Source organism: Hippocampus guttulatus, chromosome 4 (assembly GCF_054856545.1).
Source record: "Hippocampus guttulatus isolate MCC_2025c chromosome 4, RoL_Hgut_1.0, whole genome shotgun sequence".
NCBI classification, from domain to species: domain Eukaryota; kingdom Metazoa; phylum Chordata; class Actinopteri; order Syngnathiformes; family Syngnathidae; genus Hippocampus; species Hippocampus guttulatus.
In genome coordinates, this window is record NC_141264.1 from 10,932,494 (window position 1) to 10,953,294 (window position 20,801).

Here is a 20,801-nt window from a genome sequence, read left to right on the forward strand (position 1 = left end):
GTGCTGTCAGCCAGAGACTGTTATGCCTTTGTCAAATGTGTGGCCGAGTTTCAAGGAAAACAAACCATTTTATTTACAGCCTGTGCGAATGTCTCATTTTACCACAACCTTCTTGGCAGAACAGCTGTTTCCCCCCGGCAAGCAATCAAACAGTTTCATTTTTACTTTACAGATGGGGACACTTTATTATGACCCACTTCACCTGGAAATTGTTCTCATCATTATCGTTTTAAACCAGAGCACATAATGAGATGACGAAAAGTTCTCTTGATTTGAGTTGGAAATGCTTTTGTGTCACCTTCATTCAGTGAGCTGAGTTTCGAAGGTGTCTATGTAAAGAGAGGGACTGCAACTGTTTTGAATTCATTTGAAAACACATGCACCCATGTGATTGAGCTTTTGAGTTAGGAAAGGTTGCGTTCTTTCTGAGTAAACAAGTGGGACGTTCTCCGTCATACAGTGTGCTATTGTTTTTGTAACCAGCCAAATCCCTTAAAACATGTCTGATAGCTTTTGTTTTACCACCTAATGAGCAAAGAAAGAAAGCAAGGACTTGAGTGTCCGGAGTGGGGGAGGGGCAAGAAGAAAACATACGTTAACAACTTCCACTCCCCATCTGCTGCTGTCGTCATCACTCAGCATGACTGTGTAGTCATGGTGATAGCCACTGGGCAGATAATGAAAAAGTGAGAAGTGCATCTGGTGATAATGCATGTGTGCTCAGCAGATGGATGCTTGAATAGGAATCATATTGAGAGCATCCACAACAGCAAAGCCTCAAGGGGGCCTGGGTGATGCTTCACATAAACCCGTCAGCTGACTAATTTTACACATCCTTTACTTTGTCATGTTGCTCGGTTGAAACGTCTGTTGTACACTCGTGGCAAGTAATACATTCACATCATCATCAATGTAGTATATTCTTAACGTTTAAATGTATAAACGTTTAATATGTATAAAAAGAAATGAACTGTGTTGTTGTCACTCAGCCTCATTTTATATGAACGGTTTTTATGTTTACCACAACTGCATAATCAGACCTGCTACATCTCATGTGATGAGGTTCCAATCCAAGTGATATGACATAAAAATTGCCTTCAGAAATACAATTTTGAAATGTATATTTAACTATATATTTATTATTGTGGTTGCACCTGATTCAGGGGCAGCATGGCGAAATAGTCTGCCTCATGTGATTTGAATCCCTGCTGGAACATCCCTGCACGCATGCAAGGCTTTTCTTCCACCTTTCGAAACCTCAGACTAAATTGTCATAGATGTATGTGTACAGCAAATGTGAGTGTGAATGCGTGTTTGTCTCCGTGTGCCCTGTGAGTTTAAATATTGGACAAGCCTCTCTGCATGATGCTTTGGAGTCCTAAACCAATACAAATTGTGATTAGAATAATAAACTGTATTCATGAGAATCTTTTCATGACAACATGAAAACTCAGCATTATTATACCGTTTTTGAAAAAGCTGGTTACTTGGTTTGAAAATCACACACACACACACACACACACACTTCCTGTGTGGGGTTTGCATGTTCTCCCCGTGCCTGCATGGGGGTTTTATTTTCCGGATATTCCAGTTTCCTCCCACATTCCAAAAACATGCCTGGCAGGTTCATGGAACACTCCAAATTGTCTCTAGGTGTGAGTGTGAGCGCAAATGGCTGTTCGTCTGTGTGCCCTGCGATTGGATGGCAACCAATTCAGGGTATCCCCGCCTACTGCTCGAAGACAGCTGGGGTAGGCTCCAGCACACCCCGCGACCCTCGTGAGGAGAAGCGGATTAGAAAATGGATGGATGGTGACTTGGTTGTTGGAAATTATGAGAAGTGATAATATTGTGGCCAGTTGGTATACTGTATCTGGTAAGCCTACAGTAGGTCTTGTACAACTTTGAACAAGCACACAAACCTCACACACAATTACAGTTCTCCCTAATCAATGACTATTTGGTTCAACTGAGCGTGTTTTGGAGCTGCCTATGGAAGCAGATGATACAGGGCTTTGGTCAGCTCCGAAGAGGCAAAGCCATCCGTGTTCACTTGTCCTTTGCTGACTGTCCCTCAATGGCAAAGTCGAGCCAGAGAGGTTAATAAGGGTGAGCATAAATTGTCCTTTTTCATTTCCAACATGGCACAGGTTGATATTAGTCATGCTTAACTTATTGCCGTTATGGGACATATCTCAACAAACAGATTACATCTGCAATTAAAAGCAATGAATTCCAGCTAAAGTGGGAGCGTACATGTACTGTGGTAATAAATAACCCCAATTTGAAATCACTTTAAGTCAATATCTTTCAATGTCATATTTTAAGTATAGTCTTCATTCAAACACTGCAGTAAATGTTATTACAAAATTATTGAACCATATGAGGTGGCCCGGTAGTCGACCTTCCTGTGTGGAGTTTGCATGTTCGCCCCATGCTTGCGTGGGTTTTCTCCAGGTACTCCAGTTTCCTCCCACATTCCAAAAACATGCATGGCAGGCTGACTTGAACACTCTAAATTGTCCCGAGTTGTGAGTGTGAGCCCGAATGGTTGTTTGTCTCTGTGTGCCCTGCGATTGGCTGGCAACCGGTTCAGGGTGTCCCCCTGCCTACTGCCCGAAGACAGCTGGGATAGGCTCCAGAAACCCACGCGACCCTAGTGAGGATGTGATTTGGAAAATGAATGAACCATATGATGGCTATTGTACTACACTGTACTGTAGAAAGTGGTAGAAAAAAATAGTCCACCTTAGCAGGTATATCAATCTCCACTCTTTACTTTCTCCAAGAGGTTGGAAGGGCTGTGAGAATTGCTTTCCATTCATGCAGAAAACATTTGTGAGGTCAGATGTCGGATGTGATGGGCCTCTTCAAGCTCATCTGTGAGCTCAACGCCATTGGAGTTTGATGATGTTGGAACAATGGAATTGTCGTACAGGTCTCGGTGAGATGAAGAAATAAGATTAACTCCTCATTGATGAGCTGATATAAATGAAGAGAAATGTGTTTGTGTGGGCTGTGTCGTGTGTTTTCCCGTAGGAACGTGGACCCTAGACTGATTCTATCATGCACTTTGACTCCAACTAGACGATGTAATAAATCACCGGAACATGCAGAAAGAAATACTTTTATTTCATATTAATAGTCATTATTTTAGCACATTTAAATCAACCACACATAATCCTTAGCAGAGATGTTGCGTATTGATATTTCTTATGTTAACAAATGATGATCAGTGTCTTCATAAAAGTGAACATATAACAGCATTATGAAAAGGAAATGTGGAAGATAATTTTTTTTTTCTAAACTAGTAGCCCTTAATCGGTACCCAAGAAATAACTCTGTTTCAAATACGTTATGGAGTCTTGGACTAGATGGTGAATGGCTCAAACAAGCTTCATATTCAGTCAATTCAATGATTAAACCACAAGTGGACCATGTCTCCTCATCCAAGTACTAACCTCAGCCCAGACCGCCCCACCATGTCTGCTCCAGTCTCACGTCAAAGAAAGCAAATCACGAGGGAATTTGATGTGACAAAAGCATGCAAGATCCTCAGAAAGAAACACACTCTTGATAAGAAGATATACTTAAGCACATGGGAAATGTCTACAGACAATCTGCTGTGTATTCAAACTGCCCTGGACCAGACATTGTGGCATCTCTCCAGCTTTGAAGTCGGAGAACACGTCAAACGAAAGGCCCTCCACGCAGTTTGGTTAACTCAAGTCAACTTGGCATTGCTGGACCCAGACTGACCCCCTTGGATGGACACGGGAACTGCAGCTGCAAGCTTTCTATGCAGTTATAACTCTCAATGTATTCCTTGAAATGCAAAATACTGTTTATGCATGTATGCTTGCATATTGCTTACTGCGCTTATCATGATATTTAGCATTAATGACTCCGCTGGGCCATCGCCACGAGAACCTTACCAAACTTTGGTTTTCTTGTTTCCAGGTGCCGCCTTTTTTTCCTGTAGATTTTTCCTTTTCTTCATCTGAGAACAAGTCAAAGTTCCTTCCAGCTGCTCATCACGGGAGACTCCGCTTCCCAAACGTAAGTGCAGACTCGGCAGCGCACGAGGGCTTCAGTTTGTTGCATACCACATTTGAATGAACGCGACCAAATGTTGTGCATTTCATAAAAATCCGCCACCGTCACTATACTCCTCATTAGCACCTTCTTATGCCTCTCTATTGGACGCCCCATTCCTTCCTGACCTCCCATCCATTTTGATTTGTTTATGTTTTCGTCATTCACTAAGGCTTGCCGTAGAACAAGAATTTGCAGATTATGTCTTGTTGCTGCAGTTAAACATTATCCATCAAGGGACGTCAATCATGAATAGTGTGTGTGTTTGGGTCCAAGTATTAACCTCTATTTTGGTAAAAGAACTTCCAATTTATTTTATTGTACCTCCCCACCCCCACGTTTCTCGAGATTTAACGAGATTTGTCATAATTTCCTCTCATTGGCCCAAAAGGTGAGCGCTGAGTGGGAGTAATGCAAGCATCTCTTCTGAGCCGTGATTAATTGTCTACACTTTTATGAGGGATCACCCATTCTCGCTACAAGTCCCAACATGAAAGCCATGTATTCATAGCCTCGGAAAGAAAACCGCGACTATGAGCCTTAAAAAGATGGAATTTTATTTTTTGTCAAGGTCCATTGCGGATCTCATTGACCACGTAACCCAGAATGCCAACGTTTTTGCAGGCAGTCCATGACGGGGGAAGTGAGGTTTGACAGATATAGAGGGATTACAATGCAGCCCCAAAGATTTGCAAAACTGAGGGTATAGATTAGTAAACTGTGGGTACAGTTTATTGGTCTGACAGAACAGGTCAAGGAAACTGAAGTAACAGATTCTCAGTGAAGATTATGTTTCTCATAACTTAGATTCAGGTGGGCACCATCCAAACCATTGTTAAAATTCGTGAAACAGAATGACCAGGGTGTGACATACTCTAGTGCAGGGGTCCCCGACCTTTTTTGCCCCACGGACTGGTTTATGTCAGACAATATTTTCAGGGACCGGCATTTAAGGTGTGGCGGAAATAATACAACAAAATAATATGGTATGAGCTGCATGAAAACTGTTGTGTTTTCGAAATATAATAATAAACACAAGGAGCATCTAATCTGGCCGCAGCACTCTGATCGCTATGGTAATGTTTAATGCCTTCAAAATACGATACAACGCAAATTCAAAGTGCATGAAAATGACGACTCGCCACAGCCCTGAGCTTGATTTTCTGCAACCATACGGTCCCATCTCGGAGTACTAGGAGACAATGACACCTCAAGTGTGTGGTTTATGTCCAGTCTACTTCGTAATTTTTTTTTAGTCGCCGTTGCTGCAGAAAACCCCCGCCTCACACAGGTAGGATGTCGGAAATAGCAACAGTGCTATTGTGGCGATCTCAGAGTATTCCGCCATAAATTTAATCCAGTTTTCTCGAACGTACTTTTAAGGCCGCCGTCATTTGCGATCTCCAGCAGTTTTTTCACTCATTTTGTGAGCTCCGGCGTTTTGTTTTTAGCGTAATCGGTCACGTGACGGAGAAGCGTGGCTTGACGTGTGTCATGCGTGACACAGACAGATGTAACGGAGAATCCGGTAATTTTTCTCAATAAAACATCTTTCGTGTTCCGAAATTAATAAAACGGAATTAAGGCAAGTACCAAATGCCCTGAGGACCGGTACCGGTCCATGGACCGGCGGTTGGGGACCCCTACTCTAGAGCAAACAGTCACTCACCCACAACAGCACAGCATTTTTTTGTTTTCATTACAGTCAAAACTAATAAAAAACATTTGGGTATAAAAACTGGAATACTGCTGAAGTTTTACAGTGATATTACAATAGCAAAACATAAAACATTTAACTGTCGTTCAAAACATTCTCTTCATTTCTCTCTTCATCATTCCGCTTGAATACCTGGAATTGATATTTAATGCCATTCTCCTCGTGGATTCCACTTGGGACTCCAGCAAATCTTATTTGGAGACAAAACAAGAAGAAAATTAACCAATATATGCAGCCTATAAGAAAAAGCAATTGAGTTACAGTTCCTTGAACACAGCAAGGGGCCTTAAATTACACAATGAAAACTTAACTCTGTGGGCTACAAGATGAGCTGAGATGGAATATTTCACTCACTTTAAGGGTGAAGGTAAGGTACCCCAAAATATTACATGTTTTGACCAACTATTTTCAATCGTGCTTGCCCTTATTCGGGTCACGGGTTAGCTGGGGTGTGTCCCACCTGATTTTGGTTGCGAGGCAAAGTACATCCTGGACTGGTCAGTAGCCAACTGCAGGGCACGCACACTCTTTCAAGCAAAGCTAATTCATGACGTTATCAAACTGATGTCGTCACCTTATTTCGTTTCACAACCGCTTGACTTGATTGACCGAATTCAACTACCGCAACTTTACCACAGATGTAGTGCATGAAATGATTTTTTTTTTAAATGAAGACAATTGACTTAGAATTTTGACTGAGAAGTCATTCTTAACCACTTTATATTAGAGTATGACAATGTCATCCACACACATCGATTTGGCATTTTCTTTACCGCTTGTCCTGTTAAGGGTCCCAGATGACTTTAGAAAAAAAGCAGACTACGCCCTGGACTGGTCACCAGTCAATCACACAACAACTGCTCACATTTGAGTGGGATTCGACAGACGGGTACATAAAAAGTAAAACCTGTACATCTAAATGGAAGAAGTGCTTATTCGTGTATTCATGGGGAGAAAGAAGAGCAGAAGAACAAAAGTGTATGAGGATATGCACCTTTCTTGCTTTTTGAAAACTTGTGGATCCATCTCAGGGAAGAAGACATCACACTCAAATTCAGCCATGATATCCGTCAGGAACACTAAATCACACCAGGGATGATCCAGTGCATCCTGTTAAAATAAAGAAAGAGAGAGAGAGAGAGAGAGAGAGATCCATGTTCTAATCCGCCTATCCTCACAAGGGTCACGGCCATGTTGGAGTCTATCCCAGCTGTCTTTGGGCAGCAAGGCGGGGTATACCCTGAATTGATTGCCAGCCAATCGCATATCTCTCAGAGAGAGAGAGAGCAAAAGAGAGAGAGAGAGAGAGAGACGCTAACTGCCCAATGAACACGATGATCTGGTTTGGTTGGAAGGTTTTTGAGACATCAAGAAGGGAATTGTGTCCAGCAACAACTGGATAGAACCTGGCTCGCCGTTAACCATAAAATGTACCTTGTAGACCCGAGTGCCTCCAACAACCCAAATGGTCTCAATCAAGTCTGCGAGCGGGTACTGTGCAGCCAAAAGGACAGCACTCTTCAGGTCCTGACACAGGAAATGGGCATAATCTGGAACTGTCCTGTGAGACAGATGTAAAGGGAGTGAGACTGGAGGTATAGTAAATGAGTAGATAACAACAATGAATAATGACTGCCACCAATATCCATCTCGATCATATGTGGTCTCTTTTCTTAGCGAAGGAGAAATTGCACTCACACCAGTGTTTCACTCAGGACTGCATTCAAAACATTAGCCATTGGGAACATAGTCTGAGGGTTGGAGAACCAGCACAGTTTGCCCCACACCAACATATTAAACTTTCCTGTAAAAATAATAAAAATAAATATTAGCGTTTGACCTGATCAGTGTCCATCACAGGCCTAACTATAAAATGCTAAGTGAAAACTTTAAAAAAAATTTTTAAATCAGGCATTTTATTTCTAATTTTTGGAATATATGCAAAGAGGTAATTCTCATATTGATATGGCTCCTAATATTTGAAATTTCTACAGAAAGAGTACATTTGTGATCTCGTTTACGGAAGAAATAGTTAATATTTAAAATTGAGGATCATACTGTTCAGTTAAAATCACACTGTACAATGGACACAATTCATTAAAATATCACATGAAGGATGTATTTCATGAAATTTAATGAATTAAAATTTTTAAAAATGTCAGCAAACTAATTGTTGGATCATACAAAACAGTACTTGCCATTCGACACAATCGACCTGTCCATATGATCCATCGAATTGAAAGTGACACTAACCCTTTTAGTAAGTGTACAAGGTACTAGAAGTGTAAACGTATAACATTTTAACATAGCCATGCAGGAAGGTATCTAGTTACGGACACTTCAGTTCAGAATTGTAGATTGAAGTTGACATCACCTGGTTTGGAGACTTGTGTAACACTGCGGAGAAAGTACTGGAATTCAGATCTGGAAAAAAAAAATAAAAGAGGGAACAAGTCAGTCTTCAGAAGCTTCACATTTGTTCCCTGCAAACATGTCACTGATCTACTGTATATATGGTGATATATTCCATTTTAAAATGGAAAAATGAGCATTTTCAACCAGTATGTGGTCTTAGTTGTAATTTGTGAAACATGCTCACATACGTACAACTTGGTACACAACAGGAACAATGTAACTGGAGAAAATGTGGAAATGATACAACGCTAGTTAGTCCACAATTATTGTGACTTAGAACATCCAGAACTTGGCTTTCAACTTAAAATAATCGTATTAATAATAATAATAATAATAATAATAGATTTTATTTATAAGCGCCTTTCAAGACACCCAAGGACACTTTACAATAACAAAAAACACAAAATAATACGGGTTGAGCAGCGGCAGCCAAAACCCGCCAGCGTTCACTCAAACCAAAAAAGGCTCATGCCCCCCCCCCCCCCCCCCCTTCATTGAATGTGAGAGGAAACCCACGGCAAAGTATTTTATGAGTAAGGACTGATCTTTTGGCGTTGATGGGAACATTGTGATTTGCACATCTGCCTCTGGGTACCCAAGTTTCCTCCCACATCCCCAAAATCATGCTCTTTAGGTCATTTAAAACTCGAAATTGCCCTGAGGTGAATGATTGTTAATGGATGCTCTGCAACTAGCATCAGGTGCAGGGTGAACCCCACATCTAGCTCAAAGTCTGGGAGCGAGATGTCCAGTTACATGCAACCTTGATGAGGATAAACGGTATAGAAAATGGATGGATGCATTATTTTATTACACTGTACTTTAAAATACAATATGCTGTATTTCTACACAACCTGTTGTACTGGTACAGTGGATTTTAGGCCTTTGAGCGTGTTGTTAGGCATATTTGAAGCGTTTGGCAGGTTGCAGCATTTCTTACATGCAGTGGGGTTTGTTTTACAGTTGTTTTGTGTTTTTTAGTTTGCAAGAGTTTTTGTTTTCTTTTTTTGTGCAGCATTCCTGTATTGGCGGCTTTTGGCGGGTTGCGCCGCGTTTGCCCCTGCGGGTGTCTGTACATTACAACTACGATGATGAGCATCCCTTTCTGATAGTGTCGATTAAAACCTTCGACTCTATTTGCTCTGCAGCTCTTGGACTGGATAATGAAACGCGCAGGCTGTCTTTGATCTGACTGGTGTATCTCTTGACAAGTTTATCCAGTAATCTATAACAAAACAGTTTTGAGGTTTATCATAAACGTGTAATCGAATTAAGCAATAGACGTGACTTATTGCATTATTTTCACTTTGTACGTTCCAATGAACGTCACTTCGATTATAATTTATATTTTAAAGTATTATCTGTGGGCGGCCTGACAATATTTGTGCATCACGTGGCTTCACCAAGCCTCAACGCCAGGTTTTAATGGGCCGAAAAGTGTTTAAAAACTGTTTTGTCTGAGCAGAAAGAGACTTACGGTAGATTCCAGGGCAGTGTGCCGTTTTTTCCGATGCCCCTTTCTTTGCACACCGCTGCGATAACGCGTACGGGTTTCTTCTGCACTTTCCGGTGACCGTCTTCCATATCCAGAAACCCACCCAGTCCCCACGTGAAGCTTGGATCTCGATCAGATCTTATCTACCGGATGAGCGAACTCTCCTGACACCGCCCGCTGAGCATGAGTTGCTATTGGGTTGGTTCGTCATGTGTGTTTTGTGTCATTGTACAAAGCGTTGGAGCATGCGCCTTTCCGATTTTGTGGGCGCACACCTCTGCATAAATTACCGTGTCCCGGAGGCAGCACCTCGCATGTAAAATGACTCAGTGACTAAACTGTCAAAGATAAACGATTAAAACACAACAGGTTTTGACTTACATAACACAATGTTGCTTTATTTCCAAAACAGGATAAATCTGGTCATTCTTTACTAAAAAATCGAACACAAATAAAACATCCCAAAACAGCAACGTTTGGTAATGAGGAGGTACAGTACTTACAAAAGGAGTTCAGAACCCCCCAATATACACTTTAAAAAAACTGTATTTACATGTGTGATCCCATGATCACGTTTCTTTGACGGTTTTGAACATTTCATATTCTTCAGAACATTAAACATACATTAGCATGCTTTTTAAATACCGGTATATATTTGGATTTGATACTGTCATTTTCAATCAGATACCGAATTGAAAAGAAATATCTTGGGAAACAGACTCAATTTGCTTGTGTAAATAAGATGAAGGAATTCCGTACAGTTCAACAGCAATGCAAAGAAAAATCTCCTAAAAGACAGGATCTGAATTACTCTTGTTCAGGGTTGTTGCACAAACCCAATTTCAATGAAGTTGGGACGCTGTTCTCAACATAAATAAAAACACAATACAATGATTTGCAAAACATGTTCAACGTGTATTTGATTGAATACACGACAACACACAGGTGTCAATGCATAGGCAACTTACATCCGTGACGGCATCAGTAATGCTAAAAGGGACATACAGGTTTTGGAGTAACTTAATAGTCTGCCATCCAAGCAATGTCTGATTCATCATTACATCAAGCAAGAATGGGAAAGAAATTCTAGAAAGCTTCAACGATTAGTGTCCTCAGTTCCCTAATGTTTATTGAATGTTGTTAAAAGATGATGTAATACAGTGGTAAAGATGACCCCGTTGCAGCTTTTGCGGTTGCAGCCAAAAAGAATCATAGAAAGTTGATGATTGTTGACTAAAAATAAAGTGTATCAGTTTGAATATTAAATATAATGTCTTTATGGTGTTCAGTTAAATATAGGTTGAAGACGATTTGCTAATCATTGTATTCTGTTTTTATTCATGTTTAGCATAATGCCCCAATGTCATGGGAATTGGGTTTGTGTTATACTAAACTCTTATTAGCTTAATGTGTGTGAAACCAATCGATTATAAATGGTTTGATATTTTACCTCACTCATCGAAGTTGGTTTTTGAATATATCTCATGGTATGTTGACAGTCGTTGGGGTTCAACCCTCAAGGCATGACAAGAACTTTTCACTTAGATGTGTAGCTGACCATTTAGGAACCAATAGTCCTGTAAGGCGAATGAACACTGCTTCATTGTCTTTTGGCTTTGCAAAAGGTTGGCTTGGTAGCCCCCAACGTACCAAACTTTGTCTGTGGGAAGGCAAAATTCCCAGAATGTCTTATTAGGAGATTGGTTCGTGCTAATAACCGACTGTCCTGTCGTACTTGTGTCTGAAAGGTATTCTTTCAAATTGTCAGTAATTGACTCCCCACTGGGACTCCGCCAAGGGCAGTTTCAGTTCCAGTAAATTAGAAAGAGCTGAAGGCCCAATGGAGGAAGATGCCATTCAGGCTGACTGAGGGATTCTTTGTATTTTGTCTTTTGCAACACTATTTGCTTAGCCTTAGGGATTTGGAGTTGCTCTTGGATTGGCTTTCTTCACTCCGTCGCTTCTGCCTTGACCGCCCTTTCTCTGCATTCAAACCACCTGACGGGAATAAGCACATTACACATGAGCAACAAAGAACATCTGTGTGATATTATCTCTTTTTTTTTGGTGTGTGCTACAAAAGCACAAAAGGATATGAAGCCCTTTTAGAGAAATAAATGCATGATTGTGGATAAAATCAATATATGCTATTAGAGCTCCTCCTGCCTAAAGCTTTTGTTATTACTGTTTTGCTTTCTACTTAAAGGGCAACTGTGAAGTCATTTTAGAAAATATCCAAGGAAATAAATTATGTCACAAGTGAAGTAATTAATGAAAGTATGCTTGAAATAGTTTTAGCCCTAAGTATTACTCAGAAGATGTTTTGCCAAGTTTACGTCACACCTGAGGAAACGTCAAACAGAAAAATGTTCCATGCAATATTTTCTATGCAGCCCCACAAGTCTAAACACGGAATTCTGATTAATACTGTGTTTGTGGAATTTCAATTAAGGAGCAAAGTTCAGCCATTTTTACATAAGTCAGGGCGGACATTTTGCTATTTGATGTCGACTGAAAATGACACCCCAGTTGCTCAGGGCTCAGTTAATGACCAATCATGGCTGAGCTTGCGAATGCCACATGACCAAACTCGGAAAACAGGGGCTTAATTCCAGTGTCTCACAACTACATATCACTCTTAGGTTAGCTGAGTGATTAGCGTGACTTCTCTGCCTTCTGTTAATTAGTCCGAGTCATTCCTTTGTGAGAACGATGCTTGTCAGAAGTGTGTTTCTTATTCGCCACCACGGATGCGGTGATTCATGTTTTAGGAGTAACTTGGCGACATTCTTAGCCGCTGATTGCAAGTTAGCTGGTGTGGCATAAGCAGTGGTGAGCTTGTGCTTGGTGACGTAAGCGCGCTGCGGCACATTACAAGCACGCGTCTGCCGTACAGCCTCGCAAAGCTTCTTTGGATCCTCTCCGCGGAAAAAACCTTTAAAATCTGTGATTCTCAGTTTTACACGGTCAACGGTGCAACCACTCTACCTGCTTGAGATGTTCCCTTCTGGATTGATGCGTCTTCCGAGGAGCCTTCTGGCCCTTGAGTAGTTCCTGGGTTGACTCCTCCCGCATTATCATTTGTCCCGCTGTTGTGATTATGTGGGACTGTTGCCAGCAGACCTGAACGATCAGCAATGCGGCACGACTTAGCCACAAAGTGCAGCACATTTTAACAAGGTTCACTGGATATTCGCATCTAAAATCAATAAGTAATCTTGTTTGGAAAATACGCAACACAGTCAGTCATCCATTCATCCGTTTTCTAAAGTGCTTGTCCTCATTGTGAGCTAGAGCGTATAACAGAGTTTAAAGTCTAACATCACTCCTACAATTAAACTTGTATTTGCAGATTTGAGATATGCAAATCAAATTGTCTATCGGCGCATTCCACACTGTATGGCTGTAGTTGTAGAATACGATGACTAGGGCTGGGTGTAATGGAGTTTGCTCTTCACAAACATCACATGCAAGTGTGACTGTTGCGCTTACATAGTCCTCTGTAGCAGGAAAGTTGCTGATAAATTTGCTTCATCCGCTCTATGTTGACACGGCTGGCCTCAGCATGGTTCACCATGGGCTTTGGGTAGTGCAATCCGATGACACACTTGGCAGCCTTCTGTAGTTCCTCTGGGGCATTCCATGGATCGTAGATATATTTGGCTGGAAAGCCTCTCAGGATGGGCAAATAACGCCTAAAATAGGAGATTTTTTTTAAAATGTGGTTAAGCTGACAGAATGGTCATTTTGGAATTGCATTGACAGCAAAACTGTACTGGTACGACCGGTAAGTTTAGAATGTAGCAATGTGTAGGTTGTCAAGAGAATCAGAATAAGAATCATCTTTATTGGCCAAGTATGTAGAACACACAAGGAATTCGTCTCCGGTCGTACATCATCGTAAACAAGGAGATGGCCTTGAATGCACTGTAATAGCATCTTGGGAAAAAATGGCTTTCTTATATGAGCACTGTATGCATTGTAACAGCATCTTGAAATAAATGGCTTTCTTTTGTGAGCTAACAATACAGAGCACCGCTCATCCTTGTGTGATTGAGTCTGTGCGTGTTAGTGTGTGTCCGCATGTGATGGAAAAGACACAATTACAACTGTAAATTTAGAGAATCTCAACACACCTAATGTAGTCACCGTTGGGGTCTGCACGTCGCCCAAATCCCACAGGACAGTAACAGTGGAAAAACTGCTGGAAAAAGGAACTGCAAGAAAGCCACATCCAGCTGCCAGCATTCACACTCCAGTCCGCATCTAACAACAACTCTTCAAACACCTGCCAGGATGCAGACACGGTCCATTTAGGAATGAAGAAAGGCAGTATGCCAACAAGCTATTTACAAGTGAGCTTTGTGTGCCTACCCTCACGCCTTCTTCCCAGCTGATCCAGAGGTCTCCCCTGGTGAGGAAGCAGGCCACAGCGTGTCGGGCCAAATGGTGTATCCAACCCTCCTGCCTCAGCTGGGTCATAATTGCATCTATCCAAGGAAAGCCTGTCCGTCCTTCTGCCCATTTGGCGAGCGCCTCTGGGTTTCGCTCCCAGGGGATCAAGACGCATACAGGGTTTCCCTCCATCTTGTCAAAACACGGGTTGTTGGTAGCGGTCGTGTAGAAGAACTCCCTCCATAGCAGTTGGCCATACAAGGAGAGTGGTGGCGTGCTGTTCTTTTTAACCTATTTGACAGACAAAAGTTTTTAAAAATCTTTTGTCGTGGAAGGTTGCTTGAAAACATCAACAATAATTCCCCTATTACCTTCATGTACAGGTCAGTAAGCTTGAAATAGAAGAGTCGGCAAGACAGGCATCCAAAGCGAAGGTAGGGGCTGAGGCCTGTAGGAGTTGCCAGGAGCGAGTTGGCGCTCATTCGAGGACGCTCAAAATTTGCGACCCAGGCCTATCAACAGAAGGAAGAAATAGCGCACAAAGGGTTTGCGCCTGCTATCTTGTAGATTCACTGAGAATATTTCAAAAATTATAAATGTTTCCCATTTGTCTCCTCAAGGGCACAAAGAGGGATTTGCCAAACATCAACAATCCTTGAACAAATGAATAATCCTTTGGACTGTATGACTTTGGAATTGAACTGAATGAATGAAATTTGAATCTTGCGTGCCGTAATCAGGCTGATGAAGAGAATGGGCAGTCTAAATATCGTGCATAAAATATGGATATATTTAGTCTCAATATAAAGGACATCATGAAGAAAAACTGTATGGTTTGTCCACTTTTGTAAAATAGGGTGCTTTTGGACACGTGTTGAGTAATTTTTCCATAAATCACTTGTCTAGTGTGCTCCTTGTACCTTTCTCTCAAGATGTCTCTCTAGTCTCAAGAGGGCTTCTGTTTCTCCACCTGGCCAAACTGCTGTTTTTAGGCCCTCAGTCTCAAAACCTGAGGAAGAGGAAAACACGTGCAGTCTAAGTAGAGTCCTGCTGCAGGGTTCACACACCTTTTCCTCAGATACATTTAAACACTGCTGAAGCATTTGTAGCAAAATTGTAAAATTTTACAAACTGTTTACAGAGATACTAATTGGAGATGAGCGAGTACACCACTATCTGCATCTCTATCTGTTGAACCATCTAAATTATCTGTGTCCGTGTCTGAACTTGGGGTGGGCGGATCATAAACATGATGTGGGCATGGTTTAACTTGAATCTGGCGGGGCTTAAATCAGTGCATTTTTGTCAGTCTGAAATTGACATGGGTTGGTCAGATATTGCCGGCGGCAGGGTGGTCGACTGGTTAGCATGTCCGCCTCACGGTGCACAGGTGCAGGGTTCAATTCTGGCTCCGGCCCTCCTGTGTGGAGTTTGCGTGTTCTCCCCGTGCCTGCGTGGTTTTCTCCAGGTATTCCGATTTCCTCCCACATCCCAGAAACATGCATGGCAGGTTCATGGAACACGTTAAATTGTCCCTAGGTGTGAGTGTGAGCGCGAATGGTTGTTCATCTATGTCATGCCCTGCGATTGGCTGGCATCCAGTTCAGGGTGTACCCTGCCTCCTGCCCCAAGACAGCTGGGATAGGCTCCAGCACGCCCCCAACCCTTGTGAGGATAAGTGGATTAGAAAGTGGATGGCTAGCTGCATGGTCAGAAATTGCTATATTTCCTGTTTATTTGACGATTTAGAGAACAGCCTCAAAATTGAGATTCAAATTAGGTTTTTGATCACAAAAGCAAAAGAATCACTTGCAGAACATAGTTTTACATAGTCTTAACTGTATGATTGAATTTTCATCACAACAGTAAAGGAACTATTTACAGAAATGTTTGTTTTCAATATAAAGTCAAAAATAAAACATAGGCAGTGACCGGCGCAACACAAGCCGTATACAGCTCACAAAGTACGTTCCAAAACAAGTTTACCAACAAATTTTAGATAACACACAAACCGAAATAGAGACAAGCTAATGGAAACTCAATACAGACTGGAGCAATGTGAGCTGGAGTCAAGCCAAGCAAGCACAGAGAGGTCATCAGTCACATTCTGTGTGAGAAAGGATAATGCAGGGCTCCTCTTGCTGGCAAGTCTACCGAGGGAGGGGCGGTTTCTCTGTGTGACTGGTCAATCACAGAGCGTGACAAGTCAATACATTAGTAGTTACCAAATTAGGATTTCTTTTTTATTTGGCTGAGTACGGATAATGACGAGCTGTACTCATTTCATGCTTGTATCCGGCAAATGTTTAACGCAACGTGTTCAATTCATTCATTGAATTTGTACAACCTATAGCAGCAGCAACAGACATGCATTAGCTCAAAGACTTACCAAGTTCTTCAAGTGACGGCACTGCAAACTTGTCGTCATGGTCATCACTGATGGGTGTTGTGCAATTTTTGAGGACTTGTGTTGTGATGGTCTCTGCTGGAGAGTCCACAGCATCCATGCAACTGATGAGAGCCTGGAAGCGCTTGTATGTGAGAGGAGGTTGACCGCCATTCACTTCTATGATCCTACAGGGAATGAGTTCAACACAATACACCGCATTAAACTCAAACCTGCACAAGCAGTTTTTGAGTGACTACACTTGTGTTTCACCACTCACTTGTCTAGATCATAGAGGGTGTGCGAAATCCGCACCATGACCTCAACCCCCGCCTCGGTGGCTAGCTTTTGAATAGCAGCATCCCGTTCCTTGCCGAAAGGCTCCGAGTCATATTCGTAGGACAAATGAGTTATCTGCCATTCCTAAAGAGAAAATGAAATCATATCAAGAATAAATTTGACACTAGACATGACAAAGTTGACTACAAATAGGGACTGGTTTAATGAACTTGTCTCTGGAGCAATTTATTTTATGTGTCTGTCTAACTTTCCAACTAAATGAATGAGCATGCCAGACTGGTTTCTGCAAATATTATTTGTTGGGGTTTGTGGCAGAAATGTTTTCTCTGTATATTATATTGTATGGTATGTCCAGATGCATTTTTATTTTTTAATCATATTTCTCAACCAATGGGCTGTCGGACGATACATTTTAATAAAGCGCGGGACACTTTTTTTCAAGTGTCAATGGGTGGGATATCTGTTCGTCAAGGAGAGCGATACGACTGCACTGGTAGCAGACTCCTCAGTTGGCACAAAAACTGCAAGGTATCCTTAGATCAGGGTTCACCAACAAAGTGACTGCCGGTACCAGGTAGCCCCCCAATAAGTAGCCAGCAGGTCTCTTCTCAAAATAGCTCTCCAGTTATGGTACATTGTGATTTTCTAGGAATGCTGCAGAAATGGTCCTTTGAAAATGGGAATGTTGGCAGAGATGTTCAGTGTTACCTTTGGACAATTCCCTCCTCCTAATTATTGTGAGAAATCATCAGTATGATTGATATCTTTCTTTAAGATCGATATTATTAACAACAACATAGAAAGATATAATTGAAGGTAATTTGAGCAATTGTGTTTTTTCAGAAGAGTGTCTCAAACTGGTAGTCTCCGGCATTATTCAGTGCCCAAGAAGTAGCTCTCACTTTCAAAAAGGTTGGTGACCACTTCCTAAATTACATAGATTGTAAATGAATCGCTTGCGTGAAGCTTTACAGTTTTCATTTTTTATAACAAGCTGTGCACTGACACATTGCCTGTCATCAATACTGGGGCTCGTGCGGTGTTGCGCATGGACGCAGTGTCAGCATGCAACTTATTTGAATCGTATTGAACCAATCTACCCTGAAAGATATCATTTTTCATTCAAATCGCAACCTGAGTATCACGTTAAGAAAGCGGCCTTAGGCCCAAGATTCCCATCCCTACTGATTACTCTTGATAGTTGGTTCATTAATCCATCAGAATGTTTGGATATAAAACTAGTGAAGAACATTGTTGGTTTGAAAGCTGTATGATTACATGTATCCATGCCAATTTACACTTTGGATAGAATTCCCTGTTGGATTAAAAAAATCTATCTGTGCATCTATCTTATCGTATTCTATGTTATCTAGTGCAAAGTAACAAATATTTAATAATACCATAACAATTGCAAATTGTCATCCCTCTGATTCTATCAAACCAACCTTGAATAGTCTGGGGAAAACATCTGTGGGCTGACCTCGAATGACAAAGAGGCGGGAATTGATTTTACGCAGACTGGCATCCAAGTCCTCCAAGCAATGTAACAAAAACCTGCAAACAAGCAGACAGAATGCGTGTCATATGCAACTCTGTTTCTTCTGTTGAATTGGGTCACATCAACAATGTTATACCAAAAATAAACAAGTGGGCAGCGAGACCATGTTTTTATTGACACTATTGTTTGCAACGATCATTTCACAATAAATCCTTGCAACATTTATTGCAGTATAGATAAGAACCTCTGCAGCCTAAGTTTGCCACCTGTCCCTTCACATACAGAATCACCCTTTAATTGAGAATCAAATGTTGTCGGTTTGTTTCCTATTTTACGCATTGTCCCATGCGTCTGTCATACACAAACATGAACATTTAACACTAATAAACAAAATAAATGGGAGGAAATATTAAAGACACCAATGTGGTGGACCTGCGAGCGTAGCCTATGTCTGGTGTGTTCTGCTCTGTGCCAAATCCTGTCTGCCTGCATGCAGGCAGCCCAGCCCCTTTGCGTTGCCGCTGCCTGTCATGATCGTATAGTACAGTACTCTACACAGTACATGCATGTAATACAGGATGCTCAAGTTTACCCGAGTTCAGTCTATTCAGCGTTGACCATGTCGACATGCAAGTTTACAAGTGTTTCATTTTTTTCTTCGTCTTAAAGTGAAGGTTTGCCCCTCCTAGCGTTCACAGTCAGCTGGCATTAGCTCTAGATGACCAGTGACCCAATGCGGACAAGTGTGATAGAACATGGATGGATGGATGAAATGAATGGTGGGAGTCGCACATCGGGAGAGACGTAGGTTTTGAAACTAGTGGGAGTTAGCTTGTGGAAGCAAGTAAAAATAGTGGTTAGACTTAGAGAGATACGAGTCTGTTTCCTGGCTACTGCCTAAGTGTCCCTGAGTGAGACACCGAAGCCATATAATAAATAGTATATAACCGTTGTAATAATAAAGCGAACTGTAACAGAAGTTCGGAGGTACCTTGTGTGAAAGAAACCACCTGCAATACTAAGAACGTCCCACGCATGCTCTCGTGTGGCTGAGCAGAATAATTGCTCACCATTATGACAGCTGCCACAGAGTAGTAAACTTGCTGAAATCCAATGGGATATACGTATTAGACCTGTCGGATGGCCATTCAATTGTCCGAAGTCTTACAACTAAATAACTAAGTTGTCTCAAAAGAGTATGTTTGCAAACTTACCTCCACCTATTGATGCCCACGTTTGACGAGCCTGCAAACCAAGGGTCCAGGATGTAGATGCAGCGTAAACTGTGAGCTACCCGAATCGTGTCCCTTAAAGACGGGTTGTCGTGTAGCCGCAGTCCCTTTCGGAACCAGTGGATTGCGTTGGCCACCATATTGACAGTGCGCTGTAACGTATGTATATTATCTACGGTGGAAGGCGGAGCGCGTCCCACGGTTCACAGACGATCAAATCTAACCTACACTGTTAAGGGCAGCACAACTGCCTGTATGATGCCTATATAAAACAAGTCGGTGAACTGGCAAACGTAAATTAGCGCTCGCGCTAAAGTTAACCGAGCTCCATTAATTTCTCCTCACAGTTAATTCTCCGAAGCAGTCGTGGTCGTATGTGGGTAGACAGCAGAAAAGCACAGCATACGAACCCCCCACCAAAACAAACCGTTTCTTGTTAATGGCAGCGACAACGTTGCATATAGAAATGTAATCCCGTCATCTCCTGCCGATTTCTGGAGGCGTACATAAATCCGACATAAAAACTTGTTTCTATATGGTTCCCCGAAGAAGACGTCGTCTAAAACAAGACATACATTTCATCTCGCGACCTATTTGTGAAAAAAGAATTGCGCGACGCTGCCTGATGAGCCACGCAAAGATCTCTTTTCATTGTGTGTCAACATCTCCAACCCATTGGAATATTCAGGAAAAAAATGGCGCTGTGATTGGTCAGTCCAGACCGTTATACAACTCTTTCGCTGTCACGTTTCAGTCGTGTGCTTTTTGCGACCTGCTTAGTGTTTACCTATTTTCATCGAGTGACTTTTAAAAACTTCAAACGTCGACTTTGGGGGAATTGCTGGACAGTGAGAGTTAAAAGAAAATCCCGGAGACCGCCGCACAAAAAGAAACGCATTAAAGCTTAGTGAAAGGCAGCCAATCAGAAGGTTCGTGTTGATTTATGCGGTACACCCAAAGAAACCCGGATAAGCACATGTCCGACCGCGCTGGCTCGGTTGAGGTGTGCTCGATTTGTTATCCAGTTTGCGCCGGTTTACATCTTCATATATTTCAGTTGTCATTAAAAAATTCCGTTAACTGGGTTGTGATTTCCTTCTAATTGTTGTTAACAAAACAATCAATATTATTCAGTGCTACTTTGGCAGCATATTTTTTTCCGCATACTGTGTAATTGTAGTCTCTTATCTGCAAAGCAATCCTAATTTTCTTCCTCCTCCACCTGATCAGACTTGATGAATGTAGCTGTCATGTATGCATGCATGCTT

At 41.8% G+C, this 20,801-nt stretch overlaps 2 protein-coding genes across 2 annotated transcripts; both read right to left on the bottom strand.

Moving 5' to 3' along the window:
* Positions 1-4,801: 4,801 nt before the first annotated feature.
* LOC147205920 (dihydrofolate reductase) lies at positions 4,802-9,938 on the bottom strand. The gene is made up of 6 exons (XM_086110191.1): positions 9,705-9,938; positions 8,187-8,236; positions 7,511-7,616; positions 7,247-7,373; positions 6,807-6,922; positions 4,802-6,002 (listed from the first exon to the last, which is right to left on the bottom strand). Exons 1-6 carry the CDS (start codon positions 9,809-9,811, stop codon positions 5,888-5,890), a joined length of 621 nt encoding a protein of 206 aa, XP_085966317.1. The 5' UTR covers positions 9,812-9,938; the 3' UTR covers positions 4,802-5,887.
* A 154-nt stretch (positions 9,939-10,092) lies between these two features.
* Positions 10,093-20,195, bottom strand: cry1b (cryptochrome circadian regulator 1b). Its single transcript, XM_086108886.1, has 11 exons — positions 19,516-20,195; positions 18,249-18,357; positions 16,784-16,926; positions 16,507-16,691; positions 15,038-15,126; positions 14,489-14,629; positions 14,097-14,408; positions 13,859-14,010; positions 13,215-13,417; positions 12,711-12,845; positions 10,093-11,720 (listed from the first exon to the last, which is right to left on the bottom strand). The coding sequence occupies exons 1-11, from the start codon at positions 19,671-19,673 to the stop codon at positions 11,623-11,625; spliced, it is 1,725 nt and encodes a 574-aa protein (XP_085965012.1). The 5' UTR covers positions 19,674-20,195; the 3' UTR covers positions 10,093-11,622.
* Between the last annotated feature and the right edge of the window lie 606 nt (positions 20,196-20,801).